The following is a 20,224-nucleotide window of genomic DNA, read 5'->3' on the forward strand; positions in this document are numbered from 1 at the left end:
TTTTTAATTGGATGATATTATTGGTGTATAGATATTAAACTTTAACTTTTATGATTTCCTTTTATTTATTTATTTCACTCTACAATATCTTTCTTTTTTTGGGATTTTTTTAGAAAAATATATTTTTCAAACTAAGAGGAGATATATTATGTATGGAGGGGCTTATAAAGTTTACAAGACCGGTCGATTTTTTAAAAACTAAAAATGGAATTCATAAAAAGTTCCAAATATATATTTAATTTTCTTAAATTTCATTTTTTACAGCCAAATGATTAAATATAAATAATTAATATACTAAAGTTAAAATTAAAGAATAATACCCAAATGGGAGGATTAAGACCATAAATTTCATTTTTGGCAAAAAGACATGCTACTAAATTAATGAATGAAATCATGAAAGACATAGACAGTGTACGTATGCTCTTTATCTTTCTTTTTTTTTTTCAAAAAAAAGAAGAAGAAGAAAACAGTGTAATATATGCAGCAGGATCATTGGACAGACTTATTAAGTATAACTTGACATCCCAGCTTCCAATTATTTGGCGAACTTCATGAAGACAAGCTCTTTGAGATGATTTTTTTTTATTGGCTAATTAATGTTAATGTGTTAATGGGGGATTTGAATCACGACCTTTCCCTCCTCATTTCTCCCTTTACTCTCTCCCTTCACCACCAACCTAATAAGTCCGAGATGTTTTTTTTTTACTCTCTCCCTTGCTAAGCTTCTGCTAGAGTTAGATAATGTGAAGGATTTTTCTGGAAAAGAAGTCAACGGTGATAGAGAATGCATTATATGTGGAAAGGATGAAGTTTCAGTCATGTTCTTGCCATGCGCACACCAAGTTATGTGTGCTGGTTGCGGTAACGAGTATGGGAAAAAAGGTAAAGCTGTTTCTCCATGCTGCCGGTTTCCAATTGAAGAGAGAAATCCTATATTTGGGGCAAGTTCGTAGTCTTGCATCGGTAAGCTATGAATATTTTGCAAAATAACAATGCTCTGCCGTAGATTTTCTTTTTTATTACCTTGAAAATAAGATAGGTAAATTCTAACATGTGCTTTGAAGGCACTAGTCAAAGAATTAAAAAATATAAATAATTGAAGGATGAGTAAACTGTAAAGACTTTTGAGTTGTTAATGCAACAAAAAACTTAGAGTGTATTTGGTTTACATTTTCATTCTTTGTTTTTATTTTTTGAAAACTTTTTTCATTTTTAAAATATTAAAATTCTAAAAGATTTTTTGTTTTTGCTTTCAAGAAATAAAAATACTGAAAATACGTTTTCAAAAGGAAATGTATTTTTAGATTTACTTAAAATTACATTTTTTGTCACCACGTTTTCATTTTACCTAAAATGAGATTTCTAGTTTCAATTGAAAACGAGATTTTATTATTTTCAATTTTTGGTTCGTTTGAGAAAATATTTTCACTGAAAATGTTTTTAAAAATCCAATTAAATGTATTTTTATTATCATTTTTTATTTCCAGTAAAAATGAAAACAGACCAAACGTCCTCTTATATTTTCATTCTTGTATAGTGGTTTCTGGGCACGAGTCTAAAGCAGCTGCATTATTTGCTTTGGTAGCTTACGATTCATTTGGGACCAAATGGGCCGATCTGTTTATAGGTTGATTTATTAGTTGAATTTCTACTCTTGAAGGAAAAATTCTATTTATACCCTCTTTATGTTTTTCTTCATGTCTTTATTTCGAAAATTAATTTATGGAATGAAAAGATACACTAGGAAATTAAATTTTGGAATATTAAAAAATGAGGGGGAAGAAAGAGGGTTGTGGAGTTAAAAGAGGAGTTGAAATAGAATTCCCCTCTTGACACAGCGAGTGAAGGACATATTTTTGTGTGTCTAAGTCTCTAAGATGAGAGAACCCATTGAAGCTGGGAAATGGTTTGAGCATTGGACTTAATTATAGTTTGTGTTTCGACTAGGGGTTTTAGCGATCATGAGTAGTTATTGAAGATACAGCCTCTTCTAACGCCATACCAAGAAGGAGTGAATAAAAAAAAGATTTTATTCTTACGTGATGGAAATAATAAACCGTTTTTTACTTTTGATCTCTTTATTATTAATTATGTAAACTTTGGTTCTTTATTTTTTTAGTAAATGAAATTTCTTATTTTTTGAAAATTATGCAAATTCGATGACTTTTGACGTGAATGTCACTTTAGGTCTGACAATATATATTAGGTTGGGTTAAATTAGGCTTAAAGCATTAATGCGCAAGGCTGATCTCATGTTGATAATTTTTTCCATACGGAAGTCAGAATCCGATCATAACCCTTTCGACCGATTCCATCGTTGAGTTTGATGCATGACCTGTTTGTAGGGGCACAAATTATCTCAGTTTAATTGAAAATTTGTTTCTAACACGATACAGATGGCAATTGGTTTATGGAGCCACATGTTGAAATCTCAGCTTCAGAGATCGAGTCATGGAGAAGTTGGAAATGCACGAGAGAACCGCTTAGTATTATAACAAAACAAAAAGAAAAAGAAAGAAATCAACCCCAGCTAGCTGTTTAAGGACAACAGCGTACACATTTAGATTCAAAAAAGCTACGTTAATATCAAATAGAACAGTTCACACGGTTCTTCCCCTTTTTTTGATACCATATTATATATGGCCATTATTGGTGGTATTGCCGTTTTCCCGTGAAGCACAATAGGAGTCAACACCACCTTTGGACTATGCTATACAATTATAGTATCATTAGCACATTGCCATATTGCAGCTGGCAGCAGCACTCTTTAATGCCAATGAAACTCTTAACCAAGGCCAATGAGTTTTTTTTTTTTTAACAGGCAGCTGTTAGTATGCTAAAATATTAATTTTGGTAGCAGATGAAATTAAATTTATAATTATTTTTTTCTTTTTTTCTTAATTATCTAATTCACCTTATATCTCTGACAATAATGTGTCATAAAGTGATTTGGTGGTTGGGAGAGAAGCAAAAGGAATGGAGTGATAAGGAGATGATAGATTCAAATTTCTCAAGTGACATAAGAGACCAATTGTTAACATTTGACTACAATAATAAAAAAAGTCCAATGAAAAATTACTTGCTAGAGTTAAACAGTTGCAAACTGGAATTTGCAAACAAATATTATTTTGATGTACAATAAAGACAATAAGATTTGAACCTACAATAGTTTTCTATATACTATCAGCAATTAAATAATTTTCTATGTACTATCCAAAACCTTCGTTACCAGACTGATCCTAGTTGATTTGGAAACAAATATTGTACCAACGCTTAAGCAGTAATTGAGCATTTAGGCTAATAGATTAATAGGTATTCAATGAATGCGCTTCGCCTTTGTTGAACCTATATATGTTCTGCATTGTACTTTTATGTACGTAAATTGGTCGGTGCAACTAGTGATCACCTACTCAGCTTCACGATATTCAACAAATAAATTAAGTTAGATATAATTTTAACTGTTGTGGTGAGGAAAAATCGAAGCATTCTTTACTGATTTTTACATGTTTCCTTATAATATTGACCCCGATAATAAAAACAGTATAATCACCAAGGTGACATGGAAGCAATCACCACAAAAAATAGTACTAGTATAATTTTCTTTGTTCAACGTTTTAGGACTTGAGAGAGATACTCAGTTTAAAAGCATTGTCACTTTAATGGAATGCACGTGAACGTAGAAATTAATGACCTCGATCGCCAGCTTCTACCTTTCACCCGCGTTATAAAGTTCACACTTTGCTTCATGGACAAAATTGGGGTTCTCTTTTCATGCATCTAGACTCCCCATTAACCCACAAAATGACAAAAATATCCGTTTTAAAACTATCTCTTGTACTAAAATATGAAACACCACCTGAGAAATAAAGCCTAACATTAACTTGTTTCATTGGTCTTTACTTCCTGCTCCACTATACTCACGTCTAAGTTAGCTGCTATAACTTGCAGCTTGATTAACTAAGAAATATGGTTCCCAAAGTTTATGCTGGTCAAGAAATGGCAATGGTTGAGAATGAGAATTGCATAATGAATGGGAAGTGGAAGAAACGTGTGCATGTTTTTGGTGAGAGGGTGATGAGATTTCCTAACAAGGCTTGGCAGACAACGTGGAAGGTGGGACGTGAAGACCCAAGAAGGTTGATCCATGCATTTAAAGTGGGTTTGTCTCTAACTCTTGCTTCTTTGTTGTATTTGTTGGAGCCACTTTTCAAGGGGATTGGACAGAGTGCTATTTGGGCTGTCATGACCGTGGTTGTTGTGTTGGAATTCACTGCAGGCAAGTTATTGTTATCCTCTTAAATACCAAATACTATAATCAAACTCAATTACTCTTCCACCTGATATTTCTATATTCCTATGTTAAATAATGTGTTTCTGCTGCATGTTATTTGTGCATGATCTTAATATTTTTTAATTTCTTTTTGTTCCAGGGGCAACTTTATGCAAAGGGCTCAACAGAGGATTGGGGACACTGTTAGCAGGATTATTGGCATTTCTTGTTGGGTATATTGCAAATGCATCTGACCGAGTCTCTCAAGCTATTATCATCGGAGCTGCAGTTTTTTTTATAGGTGTATAGATTTGCTTTACTAGTTTATAAGATATCAGACAATAATAATAAAAGAAATATGACTTGAAATTGAGGTTTCCTGATAAAAGGACTGTCTTTTAATGATTCTACCAATGCTAACTCTGATTAATTCACTTCTTTTTTAGTTTTGAAATTTACATGACAAAAATTAATCCATTCAATAAAGAGAACAAATTAAATGATTATTAGCATAGAGGGATGTATTGACAAATGACAAGCTTTGTGATTGTGATGACGACTAAATATAACTCATGAACTAAATTTGCTATTGCAGGAGCTCTAGCTACTTATATGAGGTTTATTCCCTATATAAAGAAGAATTATGACTATGGTCTAGTTATATTTCTCTTGACTTTCAACCTGATTACTGTGTCGAGCTACCGGCTTGAAAATGTCTTAAAAATTGCACATGATCGCGTATACACCATTGCCATAGGCTGTGCTGTTTGCCTTCTGATGAGTCTACTGGTATTTCCAAACTGGTCAGGAGAAGATCTGCATAATTCCACGGTTTACAAGCTCGAAGGCCTTGCCAAATCTATAGAAGGTATATATACAAACTCATAATATTAATCAAGGAAGCACAAACTTTATAAAATAGTCGCATACCATGTTATATCTGTTGGACACATGTCCATACTTGCGTTTGATGATTTTTACAGTTATATATACATACGTGTGTGTTAGTGTGCATGCAACGAAAATTATTATATCATTTGGGATCGTGTGGTTCTAGCTAAACTCCACGTCACATAGTCACTTTTCGTTTACTAAAATGAGTTAAGAATTAATAGCGTGTCATGTGGAGATTGGTGAAAATCACACAATCCAAAATCCTGTCGTGCGTGGATATATATATATATATATATATATATGCATGCATATGTGCTTTTTTGCCATAAATATTAATTGCATTTGCCTTCATCACAAAAGTCTCAATAGTTCATAATACTTATTTTCCTTATCATTTCTAGTGAAATTTACTGTATAAGTTTAAGTTAATACAGTGAAGGTAATTAAAATGTTGCAGCTTGTGTGAATGAGTACTTTTACGGAGAAATTGAAGGCTCTGGATATATGAAATTATCAGAGGATCCAATATACAAAGGTTATAAGGCTGTTTTGGATTCAAAATCCATTGATGAAACACTGGTAAGGCAGTGAGTGAATCATATATTATTTAGTTCATTTTAATAAATTCATTCTCTTGGAATTGAATGAAACAATCGGTGGGATCTTCTATTTTAAATTGGGCAGGCATTGCATGCAAGTTGGGAGCCAAGGCATTCGAGGTACTGTCATAGGTTTCCATGGCAGCAGTATGTAAAAGTCGGAGCTGTTCTTCGTCAATTTGGTTATACTGTGGTAGCTTTACATGGCTGTTTGAGAACAGAAATTCAGGTAATGCTTAATAAAATTTATCATTATTTGAACATTCAGTAATTCTTCAAGGTTGCAACAGTTAATAAAATATAATAAAAAATTAAAATTAATTAAAATATTTTATCAATAATAAAAATATAGACAAGTTGCTAGTCATTTAAACTCGTTTATTTATTTCTTTTTGCTAAAAAGGAGGGCCAAGCCAAAACTACACTCGTTTAATTTTTTATTATTGATTTATGACTTGTTATTTTATTATAAAACTAATAACTCACTTCACAAAAAAAAATATAAATAGAATAATGAAAAATATATTTAGACACTTTAAATGTTATTCAACACGTTGTTAGAGAGAAATAAAAAAAAACTAAATATGATAAAAAAAGAAAAATAAAGAAAAAAATAAAAAGTGTTGATGAGGTATTTAAAATAATGAAGTGTCTAAATATTAATATTGTTCTATTTTAATATATATACAATGATATTATCCGTTAGAGAATATAAATATGTTCATAAACCATGCATCAGTTACCTTTATACTAAATTACTAACGGATGCTTATAGGTTATACAAGGAATTTGGAAATCTTTTTATTATGAAAGATGTTTATGTGTGTGCAAACTGCATACTAAATGTTGTGGATCATCTATCATGTTAAGTAGTTAGTGCAATTGGATAGTTTTTTAATCCCACTATTATGATTTGTATACACTTTCATTTGAAAATCTTTTAGACACCTAGATCAGTTAGAGCCATGTTCAAGGACCCCTGCATTCGGCTGGCAGCAGAGGTATCCAAAGTACTGATAGAACTTTCGAACAGCATAAGGAATCGCCGTCATTGCTCTCCAGAAATACTCTCTGATCATCTGCACGAAGCCTTACAGGACCTCAACACTGCCATAAAATCTCAACCTCGCCTCTTCTTAGGCCCCAAGCACAGGCACAACCAAGCCACCAACATGCTCAAAATAGCTGCTGCACAAGTTGGACAAGAAAGACATGGAAAGACCTCCCTATCAAGTGTTAAAACTGATTCTTCAGCATTGCTGGAATGGAAGACCAAAAGGGTTTCTGCCGAACAGACAAAGGAATCAGAACGCAAGTCTTTAAGGCCACAACTGAGTAAAATTGCAATCACTAGCCTTGAGTTCTCTGAAGCTCTTCCTTTCGCCGCCTTTGCGTCTTTGCTCGTGGAAACAGTGGCTAAACTGGACCTTGTCATAGAGGAAGTTGAGGAACTGGGGAGACTAGCATGCTTTAAAGAGTTCATACCCGGGGATGAGTTTGTTGTCACTTGTCAGGAGCCTCGAGTCGACGTGTCACAGAACCATTTACCTTCTCATGGAGTGGACTAATTAAGAGAAAGAAGCCTTAGCCATTAGATGGTGCATTATTTTCATGGATATGGATAATCTGTTATTTGATGAATGGTGCTGATGGATATTATATATAATTACTATATTTGAGTATGTTTAATTTAGACTTTTGATATGCTATTAGTAGGAATATTTCTCAGGATGACAATCTTTCAGGTTATAAGATGGATGGATGCATTCAGTGTTAAGACTGTTGATGGTATGACTCTCAATTGTGGGAACAAATATATAGATCGAAAACCTTTCTCTTTGAGGATTGTTCTCTAATATATGATGCTAGGGGCTCACAATATTCTTCTACTGTTAACATTCTGATTAATTCACTTCAAATTTAGTTTTTAAATTTATATCACAATAGTTAATCATTCAATAAAGAGAACAAATGATTAGCATTCAAGGACCTAGTGACAGCTGAAACTTGTTACTGCAGGAGCTCTAGCTTCTTATATGAGGTTTATTCCTTATATAAAGAAGAATTGTGACTATGGTGTTGATAGGCCCCTAGCGCAAGATGCGGCCCAAGTAAATAATCTCAAAGTGTGGAGAGTGTATGTGAGGAAGAATAGGAGAATAGAGGGACAATGATGATGTGGCAGTGAGAGAAAGAGAGTGAGGATGGATGGTGAGGTATTCTGTTATAGAGGGACGTGGGGGTGAGTGAGGGGGGATTATGATTGTGCGTATCATTCTGTTAGGCAGAGAATACCATCATTCTCTGAGAGGAGCTAGGCTCTGTGGGTAGTAGGTTTTCCCCTACTGCTATTTCTCTTATTTCTCTATTTATTCCTATTTTTGTTCATCTATAAATCTGGTCTGCATCAGGTGTAGTTATATTTCTCAACTTTTAACCCGACTACTATGTCGAACTACTGGGTCGTCGATAATGTCTTGAGATTGTACATGACTGCTTATACACGTACCATTGTCATAGGATGTGCTACGTTGTTTGCCTTCAGACGAGTCTAATGGTAATTTTTAAATTAGTCAGTAGAAGACCTCTATAATTCCATGGTTTACAAGCTATTTAATGTAAAAAAAAAAAAAAAAAAACATTCTAATTAGTGTGATTCTTTGATTTAAGAACTCATCAATAAAAAATAGTAAGGAGCTTGACATAAGCTTTGTTGGGTGATTCTCAAAGCTGCATGTTGGAATGTCTTATCAACTCTAAAATGTAATTCACCCTTGGCTTTATCTTAAAGAAGAAAAACACTAATGATAAAGGTAAATGGCGGCTCTTGTAACTAAAAGTATAAACAAGACTTTGTTGACATACATAATTTATTTCTTGTTAGTTTTATCTTTAACCTGCAGCTTTTGAAAAATAACCATATTCTTTTCTTTTCTTTTTTCTTGGGGGGCGAGAATAAACTAGCTTACTGACACTGCAATGAGAAATTGGCATAAAGCAACATGACCAATAGATAGGCGTGGTTTGTTGTGCTCATATATATGATATGCAAGGTAATATGCCAAAGGAAAGTACTTGTGAAAATAACTTCAAAAGCATTGGAAAGGAAACATGGATATGGAGTGTGAGATGGTACAACATACATAACAAGTCCTCCATTATGTAAAGCCAAACATGCAATGACTGAATCTGAATGTAAACCAACTTGGGGTGACATTGATAAAAGTGATGTCACCGGGGCATCCAGCATTAACCAGCATAAATGATAAAAATACTGAATGAAGCACTTCAAGTAGAGAAAAATTTCTGCTTAGTGTTCAAGAAGTGGATTGTACTCATTATTTATCACAACAAGGACGTACATTAAAAGGCCTTGTCTTGCAGCAGCAGCAGCCAGCAGGCATATACTCTTCTAATCTGCCATCGCCATTTCTTTGCTGGCAAATTGAATTAATTTGGTGACAACATTCGTAAGAAACATGCTCATTCCCATAAAAGTCCAGTAAGTTTCCTTGTCTTACGTCGGCTCCTTCTCCTCTGCACTTTCCCCAACGGCGACCTCTTCTGGTCCATCAACGGAATCGCCGCTCCCGATTTGACCCTCGTCTATATCCCCGAGGGCTGCCACGTCGACATCCCCATCCACTTGGACTACATGCACCCTCCCAACACCACCACCGACGCCATGCAACTCTCCAATCCTAGGTTTCTCGTCGTCGTCGAGAAAGGCGCACAGGCGAATATCATCGAGGAGTTTTCCGCTCTCAAGATAATGAAAATGACTCTTATTGGAGTAATGCCCGCATTTGAGGCAGTCATCGGAGAAGGTGCAAAGCTTACGCATTCTTATATTCAAACTCAGTCTTTCCGTTCCGCTCACATCAAATGGACCTCCTTTCTCCAGTTTCAACCTTCTTCTATTCATTAAATTCCCTTTGTATCTATCAAGTTCAGCTTGTGAGATTCTGTGTTAATTGTTTGCATGCAGGAAGATTCTATCACATATGAGCTTACAGAGGTAAGCACTGGAGGAAAACTGGGGAGGTGCAATCTTCATATTCAGCAATTGGGCCCAGACACTGTCACAGAGTTATCAACCTTGCACTTGTCTGTTGGTGATCAAACGCAGGATCTCCACAGTACTCTTGTTTTGGACCATCCACGCGGCTATTCACGACAACTCCACAAATGCATTGTCACACATTCACAGGGACAAGCAGTTTTTGATGGAAACATTAAGGTTAACAGGTAGGTAATTCTGTTTTTCAGCTTTATGTGAATGACCTATTATGTTTCATATGTACATTGTGGACTGAAATGGCCACAATGTAGTGAGCTAAAACAGGTGCATTTGTTTTCAAATATCTTTATCTTTGTTTTTTTGTTAGATACAAGTCACTCTATATCAGTAATGTACTATTCTTGTGTAGGTATGCTCAGCAGACAGATGCAGGACAGTTAACAAGAAGCCTTCTGCTTGAACCTTGTGCGACTGTAAATGTTAAACTGAATCTTCAAATCGTGGCTGATGATGTTTAGTGCTCCCATGGAGCTTCTATAAGTGACCTAGAAGAAATTTAACTCCTGTATTTCCAAGCACGTGGCATTGACAGAGACTGCTAGAAGAGTTCTGGTTTTTGCTTTTGGCAGGGAGGTGATAGATAAGTTTCCATATTCTTCCATTAGAGACAGAGTTGGAAGTCAGATTAAGAATTTGTTGGATCCATCTTCGAATTGATCATCATTATAGGTGTGTGCTGAATGTAACCATTTTAAGTTGCCTGATACAATGATGAATTGAAAATCACACGATGAAAATCATTTCACCAAAAATCATTGCCTTCTGCTTGGTGTATTTCTTTCAATGTGGAAAATGCATTTGTTAATATGGGAGAGACATACATGCAGGAATAAGAATCCTTATATGTTATTTACTAGAAGGAGTACTAGTAATACAATTTTTATAATCAGCTGAAGTTTATTGAGAATCATGAAAATTATTAGTGAGAATTCTTAAATAAGAAATAAGACTTGTATAATTTCAACCTATGTTAGGGAGTATGATACGGATGACACAAGGGGTACGAATGACACAGGGGGTCTATAGGAAGTAAGCACCACAAGGTCCAAGAGGAAGGATGCACCTCTAGCTTGCTTAAGGAAGTACGTACAACATGGTTGTCTTGGAATTCCAGGACCAAGGCAAGCCTCCTAAGAGAGAAGAAGACAGAGAACTTTTCTGTATTTTTCTTCTATCCCCGAAGAGAAGCACCTTATACATATATATAGCTAGCTGCTAGGGAACAAACTCCTGATAGCAATAACAGAAAGATAAGCACAATCAGGGAATATCCTAACAGAATGATATCCATAATATTCTACACTATCTAAATGGCGCGATTTGGTGGTTTCCTGCATGATGCCTACTTTGTACCCATGCATGATGCATGATGCCAACCATGATGTACGTACTTCCTTAAGCAAGCTGGAGGTGCATCCTTCCTCTTGGACCTTGTGGTGCTTACTTCCTGGAGACCCCTGTGTCATTCGTACCCCTGTGTCATCCTTATCAGAGTATGTTATTAATATTAGAATCCTTATATATTATTGTTTTCCCAAAGTTGAGGAAGCCTCAGCCTGTCAGTGGTTATCAGATTCTAATCAACCAGCATGCTCAGAATTTGGATGTTGAATCTGATTCATCCAATGCTGTTAGTTCTTTCAACAGCAAAGATGGTGTTGCTGCCTGCTACCACGTTAACATGAAGAGAGAAATATTTAATGATGGAATGTTAGTAATAGACTCTCTTGACACTTTTTTTTCCCCACACATTATCCTCTATTGGTTAAAATTCATGCGAATCTCATTAACTTGAAAGTGAGACCAAATGCATGGAACTCAAATATTTAATAGGATTTCACATCAATTTCACTCAGTAGGAGTGTCAAAAGAAGAGTGCTAAGAGTATCTTGTTAACATTTCTCCTTACCTCACATCCTTAGGTGCAAATAGACTCACATCCATTGCTAAGTCTTGTTTTGATGGCCTCTGGTTTGGCAAGCCACCATCATTGGCAATGCCAATTTGGTTTTAACAAAAAAAAATCAGATTGGCAATGCCAATTTGGTTTCAACAATTCGTATCCAAACAACATTACATGGAGTTCAAAGAATTAACGAAATCTAATAGTTTATTAGCACATCCATGAGGAAATGAGGATATAATTGGCTTAGAATTTTTCTGTTCAAAATTAACAGTTGCAAATATATATGCGATGCCCATAAATGAAGCCATATTCATTGTCGCAGCATAGGAATTACATCAGTCCTCACTTTGGAACTGTGCATTTTGTAGAGTTTATTTGTTGAAAGCTCGCAGTATCCTCAATGTAAGTTGTCCTCCCTCTCATTGTTACTCTGGTATTGGTGCAAGAGTTTGCTGGAGACTAATTTTGTGGCAGATTACCCGCTAAACATGGCTTGGATTTAAAGGGTCCTAGAATCTTGTTTCCAAGAGGCTTGGTGTCTTGGGTGTACCAAAAGTATTTTTAAATGGTTAACTAAGCATGCCCTTAGCCACCTGTATGCGGTGGATTATTTCTGCTAATTTGGTCAATTGATATTATTATAAAAACTTTATTATATACCTTCATACGTTTTCTTTTTACTGAGGGCATCCTCTCCATACCTTCATACGTTTGTAGAAAATTCAAATTCTTCAACCAAAGCAGAATGTTAAGACTTAAGATTTGAACAGAACTGCCGTGTAACTAATTGGAAGACAATTACTAAATCACACAGGAAAATGAGTAGTAATCATATCTTTCGTTCTATCTATTGTGCTTATTTTTTAGCTTTCGCTCAGGAATATTTCATTCTATAACACTTTTAAATGCAATGATCACATTGAGATCTCTAATTCAGAATCATGTTCATCCGCAATGGTAGAAATCCACCTTCAATTACATATTTTTATCTGACTAGTGACTGCTCTAAGTTCAGTCAGTACATTTGTATCCCCACCAATATACACCCAAATTCTCTTGGCCTTAGCAAGAGAAAGAAAAAGAGCAAAAAGAAAAAGAAAAGAAAAGAGCCTCAGCTACTCAAAATTTCTCATTTTTCATCTCTATAAACCTGGACAATAGTTGGGGAAAGAGATAGACTACGACTGGAACAAAAAAAGAACAGTTTAAAAAGGCTTTACATTGTTCTTTCTCCTAAAGAGACTTCCCAAGACCTGTCCGCAACGCCCATTCCCAAGCTCGTTTAAATTCTGGATAGAGCTCTGCCGGTGGCCTCTTGCCATTTAATATTGAGATTCTTCTATTCACAACTTATTTTGTTAGACAAGAATGAACATCTAAAAAGACCCATGAAAAATGGGTCAAGTTGGAAAGTTTGGCACTGGCTTCAAGGCACCTCAAATATGTATACAGACAACAGGGAGTTGAATAAGATCTCACGGATACTTCCCTGATGATTTCCAGATTCTTCCTTCGAGTGATACCACCATAACGGTAACATCATCATGGTACTTCCTCCGATCTCCTTGAGGGATATCCAGCAACTCATGGAAATCCATTCCTGCAACAATTAAATCTGGTCATACACTAATTATTGCAATGATTTGAGCGCAACAAGTTAATTCAAATATTGCATTGATTATTTTCTTGAGTTACTTTAACACCCATCCCAGGCTGGGGTTGCAAAGTGCAAACAGCCCACCAACATCAAACTGTCATTTCAAAAACAAGTTTTCGTTATGAGAACCAACCAATCCTATCCAAATTGACATGACAACCCTCCAGGATAGTCCATAAGAGGGATAATATAGGTATCAAAAAAATGTGAATATGTAAAGTCAGTTAATTTCTAAAGAATAGAAAATTATAAAGTAGCTGCTCACAAACTATCAAAGCAGTGGCCCAGAAAGTCAAGAAGATGAAAGCATAGAATTATACCATCACCCAATAAAGAAAGAATGACACAATACTTCCGGGGCATCACATTATTGAAACAATTTTATTTTTATTAAAAAAAATAGGACAAGATGTGGAACAGTTGAAGACGGAAAAAAAATCATACATTTTAAACTATTCTTTCAACTTTCCAAAATTCCTCTGCAAGTTTGTTTAACAACTTATAATACCCATCACTTGGTTCTTCAAGCAAAATCCCATTAAAATATATCCTCAAAGTCAACAGGAAGAGGCACAAATGTAACGACTGAGTTTGGCCATAAAATATAGTTTTATGTCACCAAATCAACCAATCAAAAAAGTTTGAATGTTATACAAATATTGACTTTGTATAAACAAACATTCAGAGAAGACAGATGGTTTTAGTAACACAAATAAAGTATCAAATCCAAAATAAATAAATTTCCATTGTGGAGTTAAGGTCATAAAACAAACAGAAGATGTTCAACATGACTGTATGCAAAGCTATAAGAAAGATTCATGTGATAAAACTTGTTTACCAGCTTTTTTAGCTGCACGAAGGAGCAGCTCCTCTATTAAATGCTGGGCAGGATCTCCATCCGGAAACTTTTCCACGAAACTCTCAACTTCAGAAACCACTTCCTGATTGCTAAGATATTGATACAACCCATCAGATGAGAGGATCAAGAACTGATCTCTTGGGCATAATCTATGGTGACGTAATGAAGGGCAGCAGGATATATATGGAGCAGTGCCAATATATTCATTTCGAAACATTTCTAGTACCACATCATTCCACTTCGGCTGCAGAAAGATGCAAATCATACCATCAAGTCAACATACATTTGCATACAATATTTAAGAAGTCTATGCATTGCGGCCTTGAACAAGAGGCATGATAAACAAGCAGGATTCCATTTTCTGAGTGGATGATAATGGAAATGTGCAGCAGTGCCATAGACACTAAAAAAAGTGAGGTTGCATGAAACATCTCTTCCATAGCCAGAGTAGGAAGTTTGGTATACTTTAAAACCAAGGACAACAATAGACATAACAGCTATGCACTAATTCTCAAAATCCAAATATAAAATTAAAAAAAAAATTGCAGCAGGTTATCAAAATAATTTAAACCTGAAGTAAGCTTTTCTGGTTTACTTCAAGTCCTAACCTGTTCTCTGCAAAGTAACTTTTTATAGAAAACCAATATTTCATAAATAGATTGTGCTATTCCTAAAAAATGACAACCAGTGCTTCTAACAATAATAGTGGATATCTCACTCATCTTCACATGTACAACAAAGAGAAGTGAACAGTAATAGTGAAGTATTATTAAGATAGATTATTTTAAAAGGCACCTGTTTCAAAAATCCAGCTCCAAAAGCTCTAGTGACCTTAAGACGGCCTTTTACTCTATCATTTACAATACATCGGTTATCATCAGGATGTTCATTCTTAATCCTAACAACTTCCTGCAAAACAATAAACTTCAATTTCAGACAGGTGATATGAATTGATCTGTACATGAATTAGTAGCAGCAGAACTTATAAAATTAATAATTAAAAAGGAAACAATAAATAAGCATGAAGCCAAAGATATAATTCTTGAATATAACACTCACATGACTCATCAATGCAAGTTCCGAAGTCAAAAACTACACATCTCTGATATAAAAGCAGAATGCTGAATTTAGTGAAAGTCTAAAAGAGACAGTGCTAGTTTGGACACACACCCAACACTTATAATGCAAAAAATCACATCACTTCAGATTAAATATATTAGCAGAATATAGAAAAAAAATTGATACCTAACACGCTGATAATCTCATTCCTGAATTGAGGATACACAAAGACAAGCAAACACAAATGTGTACACATCACACATGAGGAGAGGAGTAGTAAAACTTAATGGGAAAATGCAGTATCACTAACAGTAGATGAATGCCAGTATGAAATTCCAGAAAGCTACCAAAGGAATTACAGAACAATTGAAGGGCACTGAAGCCTTACACTTAATCATGAAATCTAGCACCCATGTGTAAGAATGTAGAAAATATATTAGCAGAAGAAGGATGAATAAACAAAGACAATAACAAGACAAGTAATGCAATGCGTGAATAAACATAGAAGCCTTACAATTAATCACAAAATTTCGCACCCATGTGTAAGAATGTAAAAAATATATTAGCAGAAGAAGGATGAACATAGACAAAAACAAGGCAAGCAATGCAATGTGTCTGTATGATAAGTATCTGAAAGGCCAAATTATAAACTTGCCTCTTCAATGCTGGTGCTGTGGTCAGTGGAGAGCTGCAATGCAACCAACCTCCTTTCTTGAGCAGGACCCTCATTCCCCAACACAACAGCACCTTCATCCGGAGCTAAGTTCTCCTCCACTATGCACTCCCCACTTGACTCAACGTCTGCACCGCCTCCAGATTCCTTACTAGCATGAACCTCTTCACACTCATAATGTGCCACAATGGCCCGGCTATCCCCGACATTCATCACATAAACATCCTCATCCCTCATCAACACAACCAACAGACACGAACCCATCAAAGCAAGCTCCGGATTGGTATCAATAAGCTTATCCGTCATATCCAAATATGCAAGCTCGGTCATCTCAAGCGCCCGAGACAACGCCCTCAAAACCAACTCATGATCCACAGGCCCCACCTTCCTCTTCCTCCCACCACGACCCTTTTTCTCCTCCTCCTTCCCCGCCACCGGATTTTCCTCCTCAACCTTCTTCTCCTCCGCCCCCACGCCCAAGCTCCACGGGAACAACCTCCTCCCATGACCCTCCCTGTGCCTCGACAACCCATGCTTCAACTTAGACAAAATCAACCACCGCCTACTACCCCCCGAACCCTCCTTGCTAACACTGAGAGCATCATCCACCGTAAACCCAAACCTATCAGACCCTGAAAGATCAAGCCCGTCCTCAGCATCATCATCATCCTCAGCCAAAAACTCCCACAACCTCCTCCTCCTACTCTCAGTTCCCTCCGCTTGAAACGTCACTCTCTTAACCGATCCTTGGAGAGAATTAGAATTAGACTCTTTTTCAACCTCCCCGTCATTGTGGGATTCAGCCTCATTATCCTCAACCGCAGGTGCAGGATTAGTTCCCTGCACCTGCGGCTCTGACTCCTCAAGCTCCCAAAACAAACCCTGGAGCTCTTTGTGAAGTGCACGGTAGAGATTACCCATGAGAAACTCGGGCGCGTCAGGACCATTGAAACCGTCGTAAATCCCCACGAACAACCAACCCTGTTCTTCCGATACAACCACATGCACACGATCCTCCCCTGCTTTTCCCAGCGCCCACTGCACATTGCTCTCGGTTTCGCTCTCGTCTTTTGCCTCCGTCTTCCCCTTCCTTTCCATCGGAACCACCCAGGGGCGCTTCTTCTCAGAGAGACTCCTCTGGAAGGCTTTTCTCAACCCCGCAATGCTCTTCTTCCGCTTCTTCTTCACATAGACTGAACCACCTAGCGGAGCAGAGAAAGGCACTCCCTCGGAGCTCGAAACGGCGTCGTCGAGGGGTCCGGAGAGCGCGCCGCTCTCAATTGGCCCCGAGAGGAAGAACGCCCGCCTCTCTCTATCTTCAGCTCCTCCACCTCTTGGAACAGGCTGGAGCGGGAGGGCGCTAAACGAAGACGTTCCTTTGAAGCCATTGACGGCGGTGTCATCGCCATCGTCATCGTCGGTCTGGAGGACGGTTTTGGGGACGGAGCTGTTGGCGCTGACGGAGGCGCCGGAAATGGCCTTGAATGCGGTTTCGGGTAAATCGGGGGGGTGAGAAGGGGAGAAGCGGAGGGAGTTGGAGGGAGAGAGGATGCGATCGGAATGGGAGGGAGAGAGAAAGCGAGCGGAAGATCTAACGTAGCAGAAAGAGTGGCCTAGGGTTTCGTCCAATGGCTCCGTCTCCGCAAACACCAGCTGGTTTTGGTTATGGTTGTGGTTAGGAGTGTGGTTGGAGGAGGCTTTGAAGCAAGAAAAAAGGTTGCAGAATCCATTGCTTCCCATCACATTTGAGTTGCGCCGAACGACTCAACCCAACCCAACTCAGAAACTCACCCCCTCTCTCTCTCTCTCTCTCGAAATTGAAAAGGAAGAAAGAAAGAACGAGAGAGAGAGACAAGGTAAGAAAGGTCAGAAGGGTGAGCGAAGCAAAAATAAAACAAAACAAAACAAAGAGAAAAGAAAAAGAAACGACTGAGAGAAACTGAATAGTGAGTAAGTGAAGAGAGAGAGAGAGAGTGAGTAGTGAGTAAGTGAAGAGAGAGAAAATAATGTACCCGACAATTATTATATATTTTTGCCGGGTTTTTTTTTTTTTTCAAATCAAAATATTTGTTGTGTTGTGTGCACTTTGTTGGCACTGTCCGAGTTTGACGGTTACGTGAGCTGGCGTCTCCGCAATTACCCTGTCTCCATTTTTTCTTATTTTTCAAACACTTCTCTTCTCACTTATCATTAATCACTTTTAATCAACTCTTTTCTTAGGTATTTATTGTCATTTCTAATATTTTAATATAAAAATAAAGTCATTTAAGAAACGTATTGTATTTTTAAGTTAAAGTAATCCTCCCCTAAAAAAATGTTAAAGTCATCCAATACTTTATACTTATATAAAATCCTATAATAACTTCCTATTTATACCGTCAAACTAAAAACCAATATAATTCAAGAAGAAAACATGGTGGAAAGAAAAGCCTCCACATAAATCAAATTTTCAAATATTAATAATCAGTAAAACCACTAAATATTTCGTTTCAATATCATATTAACAAAAAAAATAGAATTTAATTCTTGATAAAAATAATTCTTAATCAAATTTTATTTATTATTCAATTGAATTTTAAATTAATCAGATTCTTTTTTCTTGATTAATCAAATCGTTGAGATAAAAAAAATCGAGAAGAAAAAATAAAAGACACAATAAGGCAATATTTTTTAAATTACTTGATTTGTGTTTGTGAAAATACTTTTTACCTTGTATATTTTCTTTTTTCTTTTACTTTTAATTATAAAATCATTAATTGTTGTTTTTAAATATAAAAATAATGAACCTTACTATTTTCATTATTTAATAATAAAAAATAAATAAATTCATCAAATACTTACTTAATTATAAATAATTTAATTTTCTAAAATAAAAAATTTACTATACACAATAAGATAAGGATTTATAAATATCAATTGAATAGTTATTGATGGGAAATATAATTAAATATGTGAATTTTACCTACATATATAAATTAATGGGTGTAATTCTTCAATTTACATATTTTGTAGGAAAAACGTATATTTACTTTGAAAATAATACAATTTAAATCCTGAATTATTATTTCAAAGAATATTTAATATTCAATATCTAAAAAATAATGATCTCAGTACTCTTGGCTGCTTAATAGACGATAACCTTGGGTAATTAGAATGTCAGGTACTAAAAAGACAAACTTGAAATTATGATCTTTGAATACAACAGAGACCTGAAATGGTTTTTTAATCCAAAAAGTTTCTTAAGGAAATACTCTATGTAGCATACTCTCTTACCAGTATAACCATGGCAGAGGTGATAGATATTATCCTATTACAATTACAATTACAAGATGAGTTTAGATACAAAATTTTAATTGAGAAAAGTAATTTATAAGAGAATTTAATTTTTTTTTAAATTAAATTTTATTATTTGGATGTTTTTTAATGAATAATTTAAATTTTTGAAATTTTAAAATATAAATTTAAATAACTAAAAATGTGGAATTTTAATTTCCTTCCAAAAAGTAAGAAATTGAAATTTTTTTATTGATAGAAAAAATTTTCAAAATGTTTACATATTTCCTTTATAACCTTAATCATCTCTTCCACTTGAAAGTTTTCGAAATCATGTTCTTGAACTTGCAACACTTCCGTCGATGATCCTCTTCTTAAAAAAAAAAAAAACACCGTATGAACTTGCGAGTGTCGATCGGGTGTGGACGTAGGGGGACATGTAGAATTACACCCACTAGTCAGGAGAACAGTCGTCGCTACCCACCATGTGGCAGAGGTGCTTGCTAGCGCAAAGGGTCTCAGTCATGCCTTGCATCGTTGACTAAATGATCTGGTCAGGTGCGGTGGTGTGTATGACGTCGTGTCCCGGTTCCCTTACAACTCTCCATGTCGCATGAGTATTCTTCTTTTTGAAAGGACACCAACCATATCTTTTATTTTCTTTGCATTCATTTTCTTTTACTCTAATAATTTTAATTCTTTTATCTAAACACAAAATTTTAAAAATAAAATAATTTCAATTAAAATATTTAAAATTCTTAAAATTTTAAATTTTCTCATCTAAACACAGTCTAAAGGAATTTTTGTAAATTCATAGAGGACCATTGTCCTTGTTAGGTCATATATGACCTAGTTCCATCCTTAAACATGACGTAATAAAATTATTTTATATTATTAATATATAACTTTTTTTAAAATAAGATCGTGGACTTTTTTCTATACCAATTCATATC

At 35.6% G+C, this 20,224-nt stretch overlaps 2 protein-coding genes and 1 pseudogene across 2 annotated transcripts; 2 read left to right on the top strand and 1 right to left on the bottom strand.

The window, feature by feature from the left end:
• Nucleotides 1-3,721: 3,721 nt before the first annotated feature.
• ALMT2 (aluminum-activated malate transporter family protein) lies at nucleotides 3,722-7,456 on the top strand. The gene is made up of 6 exons (XM_003516587.4): nucleotides 3,722-4,276; nucleotides 4,431-4,571; nucleotides 4,866-5,138; nucleotides 5,622-5,743; nucleotides 5,849-5,992; nucleotides 6,708-7,456. The coding sequence occupies exons 1-6, from the start codon at nucleotides 3,967-3,969 to the stop codon at nucleotides 7,329-7,331; spliced, it is 1,614 nt and encodes a 537-aa protein (XP_003516635.1). The 5' UTR covers nucleotides 3,722-3,966; the 3' UTR covers nucleotides 7,332-7,456.
• A 1,761-nt stretch (nucleotides 7,457-9,217) lies between these two features.
• On the top strand, nucleotides 9,218-10,720 carry LOC100820281 (protein ABCI7, chloroplastic-like; annotated as a pseudogene).
• A 1,949-nt stretch (nucleotides 10,721-12,669) lies between these two features.
• On the bottom strand, nucleotides 12,670-17,986 carry LOC100775371 (protein phosphatase 2C 29). Its single transcript, XM_006573627.4, has 4 exons — nucleotides 15,981-17,986; nucleotides 15,062-15,175; nucleotides 14,246-14,510; nucleotides 12,670-13,350 (listed from the first exon to the last, which is right to left on the bottom strand). The coding sequence occupies exons 1-4, from the start codon at nucleotides 17,736-17,738 to the stop codon at nucleotides 13,226-13,228; spliced, it is 2,262 nt and encodes a 753-aa protein (XP_006573690.1). The 5' UTR covers nucleotides 17,739-17,986; the 3' UTR covers nucleotides 12,670-13,225.
• Between the last annotated feature and the right edge of the window lie 2,238 nt (nucleotides 17,987-20,224).

Source organism: Glycine max, chromosome 1 (assembly GCF_000004515.6).
Source record: "Glycine max cultivar Williams 82 chromosome 1, Glycine_max_v4.0, whole genome shotgun sequence".
NCBI classification, from domain to species: Eukaryota; Viridiplantae; Streptophyta; class Magnoliopsida; order Fabales; family Fabaceae; genus Glycine; species Glycine max.

Excerpts from the sequence above, each read along its gene's own strand:
- ALMT2 (XM_003516587.4), top strand. The coding sequence starts at position 3,967 with ATGGTTCCCAAAGTTTATGCTGGTCAAGAAATGGCAATGGTTGAGAAT. Across the intron at positions 4,277-4,430 it reads TGTGTTGGAATTCACTGCAG|GGGCAACTTTATGCAAAGGG; the intron begins GCAAGTTATTGT and ends TTTTTGTTCCAG. Across the intron at positions 5,744-5,848 it reads AATCCATTGATGAAACACTG|GCATTGCATGCAAGTTGGGA; the intron begins GTAAGGCAGTGA and ends TAAATTGGGCAG.
- LOC100775371 (XM_006573627.4), bottom strand. The coding sequence starts at position 17,738 with ATGGGAAGCAATGGATTCTGCAACCTTTTTTCTTGCTTCAAAGCCTCC. Across the intron at positions 15,176-15,980 it reads ACAGCACCAGCATTGAAGAG|GAAGTTGTTAGGATTAAGAA; the intron begins GCAAGTTTATAA and ends ATTGTTTTGCAG. Across the intron at positions 14,511-15,061 it reads GAGCTGGATTTTTGAAACAG|CCGAAGTGGAATGATGTGGT; the intron begins GTGCCTTTTAAA and ends ATCTTTCTGCAG.